General features: G+C 40.9%; 3 protein-coding genes across 3 annotated transcripts; 2 read left to right on the plus strand and 1 right to left on the minus strand.

The window, feature by feature from the left end:
- Nucleotides 1-1,510: 1,510 nt before the first annotated feature.
- LOC125768213 (putative methyltransferase C9orf114) lies at nt 1,511-2,989 on the minus strand. The gene has a single exon (XM_049435578.1). The coding sequence runs from the start codon at nt 2,884-2,886 to the stop codon at nt 1,579-1,581; it is 1,308 nt and encodes a 435-aa protein (XP_049291535.1). The 5' UTR covers nt 2,887-2,989; the 3' UTR covers nt 1,511-1,578.
- Nucleotides 2,990-3,274: 285 nt separating this feature from the next.
- On the plus strand, nt 3,275-4,686 carry LOC125768214 (activating signal cointegrator 1 complex subunit 1). Its single transcript, XM_049435579.1, has 3 exons — nt 3,275-3,599; nt 3,673-4,098; nt 4,171-4,686. The coding sequence occupies exons 1-3, from the start codon at nt 3,391-3,393 to the stop codon at nt 4,583-4,585; spliced, it is 1,050 nt and encodes a 349-aa protein (XP_049291536.1). The 5' UTR covers nt 3,275-3,390; the 3' UTR covers nt 4,586-4,686.
- Nucleotides 4,687-5,384: 698 nt separating this feature from the next.
- On the plus strand, nt 5,385-7,077 carry LOC125768215 (retinol dehydrogenase 12-like). Its single transcript, XM_049435580.1, has 5 exons — nt 5,385-5,637; nt 5,700-5,963; nt 6,026-6,442; nt 6,514-6,630; nt 6,690-7,077. Exons 1-5 carry the CDS (start codon nt 5,579-5,581, stop codon nt 6,808-6,810), a joined length of 978 nt encoding a protein of 325 aa, XP_049291537.1. The 5' UTR covers nt 5,385-5,578; the 3' UTR covers nt 6,811-7,077.
- The last annotated feature ends 72 nt before the right edge of the window (nt 7,078-7,149 follow it).

Genomic DNA, 7,149 nt, shown 5'->3' on the forward strand with positions numbered 1-7,149 from the left:
GTTTTAAAATTTTCAATTCCGAAAAATTACGAAGAAAAAAAAGTACGTGGTAAAATAAGTCCAGTAAGCCAGAAATGGCCGGCATGACCTTTTAAAGCAGTGCTCCCCAACCATTTTAATACCGCAGACCACTTTTTGTTCGACATAAGTGTATCGTGGCCCACATGTGCCGTCTATGAAGGGACTCGTAATGTATGTATACCGCTGTTAAGGCGATTTTTTAAATAAAACATTAGCAAAAATTGTAATTGTCCACAATCTGATACATCGAGCAGAGTACAATGATTTCGTCACGTAAAAACACTTGAAATGGTAAACAAAAAGTTGTAAAATGATCGATCTAACGACCGATTTTTTTTCCGCGAACCACTTCTACTTAAGCCATGGACCAAAAATGGTCCGCGGGCCATAGGTTGTGGACCATTGTTTTAAAACAGGGATCTCCTAACTACGGCCCGCGAGGCCCTCCCGAGATCCCAAGATTGGTCCTCAGATGTGGCTATTCCACTCAAAGCGACTCGCCATCTAAAAAGTTTTGAGGCCCCTGTTTTAAAGGACGTAAAGCAAACAAGAGAGAGAAAGTTATTGTTATACGAAATTGTGCATATCGTTTTGTTCATAATTGAATCCTTTATTACTTTCTATTATCCATTTTGCTGTGAATGTTCTGAATGAATGAATCCGACATCCAGTTAAATGGATCCACTGTACAGTGGATTCCTGATATCAGATACACGCCATAAAGGTAGTAGGCTCCATAGACCGTACTTGATATTTGTGGGTTTTGAAACATGATTGCTCCATGAATTTATTGTACAAAATTAAGCTAATATGAAACAACATTTGGTAATACCTTCTAATTTAATAAAAAAAAATAGTTTATAATTTTTGTTACTGTGTCTTAGATAATGTCGCTCAACATGCTAAATGCATTAAGAGTATATAAATAAATGATTATTATTACCTGGAATTACCTGAACGTGAAAATTTGAAGTACTCAAATCTACGTAATCCGTAAGAGTAGTGCATCTCGGGAATTTTCTGTAATAAAATTTGACATCGGTGTATTAAAAATACTGTATCGATCACAACTGTCAATACGCTATAATTGAAAGCACCTGATAAACGTCTACAAACCTCAGATACAAACATATACCGTAAACAAATTATTGGTTATCGTTTTCCGTAAGTGAAATAACTGAATATTTCTTCGATCAGTAGATTTCATAATGTTTCATCATATTTTTTCCATGTCTTTTACAGTTCAATCAATTTGCAAACATGCCGGAACCGAGCAGCAACGATCACATCAACACAAATCTGTATATGCGCCTGCAGCAGTCACAGTTGGTTCGTGCCAACATACAAAATATTTCACAGTTTCTTAACACTGGTCTTAATCCAGAAACGCTCGATATTTGTGTGAAACTGCTGGAAGCCGGCGTTCATCCACAATCCCTAGCAGAAGCTGTCATCCAAACACGTAACGAAATGGCCGCTTTCAACAATGTGCAGTCGGGGCAGTAATGCTACGAAAATAAATCTTTATTGTTCATATTCAAGCTCTTCCAAAGAACCTTAATCAAAACGTGACATATCACCGTACTTGTCGACGGACGGTGTTGTAGCCAATGTTGGTCTAGGCATGATAACAGGCTTCTCGTTCTTCAGTGCATCCGTACCATCCGTTTTGAAGCGCTTTTCATTAAATGCGTACTGTTTTATACCAGTATCCAGACTCCGTGGGATAGTGTCAAAACTGGTAAATGTTTTGGGAGCATTAATGGGCTTAAGCTTGCTGCCTAGTGTCGCCATGGAAATCAGAATGGCCTCCTCCGTACGTATAGTACGGGAACCTTGTGCGGGAACAGTGTTGACATATTCGTCAAACAGATCTTGAACTGCGTCAACCGTTAGCTTTTGATCATTCTCGAGCGCCGGTTCCAGACCTAGTACACCCCCAAAGACGATAAGTGCATGTTGATAGGAAAGACTGTTTGGTTCTAAATCGTGTACGTTCCTGCCTCTGTCTGAAGTACCGATGGTCATATCGTACCCACCACGGTATGGACTTTTCGTGAATACTTGCGACAGAGAGTTAGCAATTCGTACTGTGTAACCCCAGTATATACCCGTTTCATGACGGGGCAGTGAAGGTGGAACTACCTTTGCTCGTATTTTCTTCGATTTTAAATCCGTACCTGTAGGCATTTTAACCGTTACACGTAGGTTTGACTCGAGTGTCGTATCTACCAGCACGTCGTATAGGAGTCCAACATTCACGAAGGCACCGGGCTTATTGCCCTTAACAGGTTTATTCGTGACAATACCCTCTCGGAATATGAACTCGCTTTGCTGTCGTAGATGATGCTGGGAATCTAGTGGATTCAGCAGCCCACTGAATTTGAGGTCATTGTGCAGTGGAAAGAAGTACTTTCGGAGATATTGTGGACACTCTAGGTATTGCAGGATACGTGCGAGCTGTATGCAACAGCGTCGAGCCGCGGTCGACCCTTCAGTTGTTTGCATCGTCTTTAATTGATCCGTTAGCTGGTTGTTTAAACCACAGTCATCGAAAACGATCACCTCGTCGATCTGAAATATACAAGCGGCTCGCCCTATCTGGCCGGCGAGATATGTTCGCAGTTCAGGTGATTGCGCGTTGTCCATTATCGAACCAGGTATGGCTATGCTGATCGTGGAAACATGTCCGGCTTCACTAACGGGGGTTACTTCCACCTTCGTGCTACATGCTTTCTCCTTTGCAAGTGATTCAAATTCCTGTTTTACGCGATTTAACAGACGATTTTGCCGGAGATTACGTTTACGTTCACTTTTCTCTAGTTTTTCTCTTTGGGTTAGACGATTCTTGTCCTTTATTTTCATTCTGAAAATGATTGAAAATTATTGTCAAAAGGCGTGAATTTCAAGATGATACAAGAGTATTATATATAAACATAGCTAGCTATGTTTGACACTGCTAGCGTGCTCCAACGATATGGCTGCGTACGTTAAATGTTGACAGTTTCATTTTGACACGTGAAGCTCGTGTTGTAAAAGATATCTGGGTGCAAACAGTAATGTAAAACTCCTTTTTACTCGCAGTTTATTTTGTATGTAGTAAACTTCTTGCAAAGCGGTTCGAATGCTAAAAATCTTCGAGCGGACCGCATTTCGTTCATTTTTCAGAACACATGGGCTGATTGCTGGATGATATACGAATTAGTCAAAAAATTCGATATTCCTTTGCGAGCCCGTTTGAAAAACCCATGTTTGACATGTCTGGTGTAAACATTTGTACATATGTAGGCACCTGCTCAGCTGTTTGGGTTGGAGGATTTTAGTTTGCTCGCAAGATCTCACTGCAATCAACAAATTAAGCCCAACAACATGGACGTGATTTCTCCTCAAGTTGTGTGGGCTGGTACACGGTGTTATCGTGTCAATCATACAAAAGCAATAGAGCGCCAAGAGAAGATCTGCCATCAGCCACAAATATATGTGGAAGAGGATGCGTACGGTGAGGACGACCGTGAAGAGCCATACGACATTGAAGTGACCAACAACGGCAAATATCAAACATCTTTTCATGTGCCGTCGTAAGATGTTTAGCCTTATTGAATCGTTTAATCGAGTTTAATACTATAAATACATACTTCTTGTTTGTTTTAGAGCGTTATATGCAATGATCATAGGTGTGAAAGGGCAAACTCGTCAAAGATTGGAAACTGAAACGAAGGCGGTGATACGTGTACCCAAACAAGGAACTACAGGTGACATAGTGGTTACAGGCAGTTCAAGAAAATCGGTAGTTGCTGCACGATCCCGGATCGAACTGATCGTAATAGGGGCACGAAATAAACAACAATTCACTCATTTCCTTTCCGTGCCACTGAACGTATCAGAGGTGATTAAACGGTTCCTCGATTTTCGCCATAAAGTCGTCAATAACCTCCCCCGGGCATTCACCGTTGATGAGTCTCTTTTCCAACAACCGGAAAAATTACACATAACTCTATGTACGATGAGCCTGATGGATAATGAGGATAGAGCCAATGCGGCACAACTATTGCTTGACTGTTATGAATCGATTGTAAGGTGCGCTCATACTTTCATAGCAGCTTACAAATTAAATATCAAGAATGATCATGTATCTAATCCCTTTTACAGCACAATAATTAAAAAAAACGGCCCGCTACTGATTCGAATGAAAGGATTAGAGTACATGAACGATGATCCACATAGTGTAGATGTGCTTTATGCCAAAATCGAATCACCGGCATTGCAAACAGCTGCTGATCAAATTTACGAATATTTTATAGCAAAGGGTTTGATGCAAAGGAAGTACGAGCAAGTGAAACTGCATGCCACTTTAATCAATTCGCTATTCCGTGTATCTCAGACAGAAATCGTCAATGAGAAAGAAGTAGAACGGAAGCGTATTACGTTCGATGCTAGTGAAATACTGCGACTTTATGGAGAATTTGATTTTGGTAGTTTGGTTCTGAATGAAATTCACCTTTCTCAACGTTTTTCCACTTCCTTTACAGGTTATTATGTAGCTACGGCTATTATGAAACTCTAAACGACAATAATGAATAAAATAAATAAATAAATATATATAGAGACCAGAAACCATAAGAATAAAACGTTAAAAGCAGACAAGATCGCCAATTGCTTATTCTCAACTTCGATTGAAGTTCGAAGTTTTGGTCATTAGTATTTGTGTTGGATATAATACAGAGTATAGATCATTGTTAAGCCTAATGGCAGATAGTGAATAGATGCCTTGTGATTGGAATCATGGCATCATCTACCCCATACACAAGAAACTGACGAAACCCTCTTATGCCTTATGTTCGAGAGGAAGATGCTCAGAAGGATTTTTGCCCCCGTTTGTGTGGAAGGGCAATGGAAGAGGTACGAAGTCATACAAAATTTCATTGTCTTGGTTATGCTTGCGGTGACGGTTAGAGGGTTTATTTCGGATTTTGGTTATTATTAGTGATTATTTCATTGGTTATTATTAGTGATTATTTCATTGAAATCCCTCATGTAAATCTCAAACATTCCTACGTCCACCTCGCTATTGCTATATTCCGACACATATTGTTTCTTCGTGGCATACGAAAATTTAAACACAAAGTTCATAGCTACGCAACACACTGGATAGAAGCGTAAAGGCGAATAAGGCATCCACACCTTTGGAAGCCAACATTCATCGTAGACACAATTGTTTCATTGCCAAGTTCACGAAGTACGGTACGCGCGAGTAGATTATATTTCGATCCATAGTCCACCCCCACCATAGGTACTATGTAAGATAAGGTTTCAGAAACGTACATACGAATACGGCCGAACGAACGAAAAACCCAAGCATTATAATCACTACCTTGTGTGTGGAAAGGCTTCTCTCTATCGGCTTTCGTCGTGGTGTGATGCAGAAGCATAAAAAAACCATTACAATCCAACCACGCTTCGTTCGGTCATATAATCTGGTGCTGCTGGGTAAGTGGCTACAGCGCAACAATTGGTTCCGTCCCGCGTGCAGTTTGAAGAGTAAAGCAGAGAGGACAACATGTTGCTGAGCGTCGTGATAGGAGCGGCTGTGGCAGTGCTAACTTACAAACTGGCCAGGTGACGAAATTGTATGTTTCAAATCGTACCTTAATAATATTCAATTGGTTTTTTTACGTCAGGCTTTTTATTGAGGGCGGTCAGTTTCGGAAAAATACTCGGTGTGATGGAAAGGTGATTCTCATCACGGGTGCTAACACCGGCATTGGTAAGGAAACAGCCCGAGAATTGCTGAAGCGTGGCGGAAAGGTGTATATCGCTTGTAGGTCTCTGAAACGTGCCAACGAGGCACGAAATGATATAGTTTCACAAACTGGTTTGAGCGATATTCATGTGCGCGAGCTGGATCTTGCATCAATGGAATCTATACGATACTTTGCAAAGAGGTGAGCAATCTATACCTTACGAATACCTTACATGTTATAAGCACGTCGACGTCTTTGTACAGGTTCCTGGAGGAAGAGCGACGATTAGATCTACTGATCAATAATGCAGGCGTAATGGCATGCCCGAAGGCATTGACCAAAGATGGCTTTGAACATCAACTTGGGGTGAACCATCTTGGACATTTTCTACTCACGAATCTGTTATTAGATCGACTAAAAGCATCAGCGCCCAGTCGGATCATCAATCTGTCCAGTCTTGCGCACAAGTTCGGCAAGATCAATCGAAAGGATTTGAACAGTGAGCATTCTTACAATCAGGTGACAGCCTATTGCCAAAGTAAACTTGCCAATGTGATGTTTACTCGTGAACTTGCCAAACGTCTTCGCGGTACGGGAGTAAAAGCGTACGCTGTTCATCCCGGAACTGTCGACACGGATCTTCCACGTCACATGGGTTCTCTATTCTTTCTGTTCGATCAGTAAGTGTACTGTATTCAGAAAAAAAAACATCTAATCAACATTCTTGTCATGTTTGTCCTACGTCCACTAGCAAGTTGGTAAAACCGTTGCTTCGGGTAGCCTTTAAAACGCCACTTTCCGGAGCTCAAACCACGCTCTACACTGCACTGGACGAGGATTTGCAGGAGGAAAGCGGCAATTATTATGCGTAAGTACGGTGATTGTGTGTGGTCTTAAACAAAACCTATCTGTCCGTTTGCATTTTAGCGACTGTCGAGAGCAAAAGCTAAGTACGTACGCACTTAACGACGAGATGGCTACATGGCTTTGGGAGGAAAGCGCACGTATGACGGGTCTAAGCGAAGAAGAAAGCGTAAAAAAAATGTGATAAAAAATGTCATGTTTTTGGATTGTATACATGCTTCTTGGGAAGGTTTCTCAGTTGCTCTCTGTTTAGTTTTAGCTCTCTTTAGCGGTTTTGCTTTGACCTCACGTACGTGTCGTAGGTTTGGTCCAATAAAAAACTATTTGGTTATAACATAGTACATAGTTTAATCATTAAACAAAAAAACACAGATTTTATAATGACGAAAACAGAAGAAGAGATTGTCATTGCCAAACACATTTAATACACAACGCATTAGTATTCTGAGCAGTCGATTGTTTGCTTGCGGTTTTTGCGTACAAATAACTGTGGGAGGGGATGATTGCAAAATGGAAAAGGAAC

The sequence above is a fragment of the Anopheles funestus genome, chromosome 3RL (genome assembly GCF_943734845.2).
Source record: "Anopheles funestus chromosome 3RL, idAnoFuneDA-416_04, whole genome shotgun sequence".
Taxonomy (NCBI): Eukaryota; Metazoa; Arthropoda; class Insecta; order Diptera; family Culicidae; genus Anopheles; species Anopheles funestus.

What these genes read in the sequence shown, in the direction of transcription:
- LOC125768213 (XM_049435578.1), bottom strand. Translation starts at nt 2,886, where the DNA reads ATGAAAATAAAGGACAAGAATCGTCTAACCCAAAGAGAAAAACTAGAG.
- LOC125768214 (XM_049435579.1), top strand. Translation starts at nt 3,391, where the DNA reads ATGGACGTGATTTCTCCTCAAGTTGTGTGGGCTGGTACACGGTGTTAT. An exon ending in ACATCTTTTCATGTGCCGTC is followed by an intron (nt 3,600 to 3,672) that starts GTAAGATGTTTA and finishes TGTTTGTTTTAG; the next exon opens with AGCGTTATATGCAATGATCA. An exon ending in TGTTATGAATCGATTGTAAG is followed by an intron (nt 4,099 to 4,170) that starts GTGCGCTCATAC and finishes TCCCTTTTACAG; the next exon opens with CACAATAATTAAAAAAAACG.
- LOC125768215 (XM_049435580.1), top strand. Translation starts at nt 5,579, where the DNA reads ATGTTGCTGAGCGTCGTGATAGGAGCGGCTGTGGCAGTGCTAACTTAC. An exon ending in ATACGATACTTTGCAAAGAG is followed by an intron (nt 5,964 to 6,025) that starts GTGAGCAATCTA and finishes GTCTTTGTACAG; the next exon opens with GTTCCTGGAGGAAGAGCGAC. An exon ending in CTATTCTTTCTGTTCGATCA is followed by an intron (nt 6,443 to 6,513) that starts GTAAGTGTACTG and finishes TACGTCCACTAG; the next exon opens with CAAGTTGGTAAAACCGTTGC.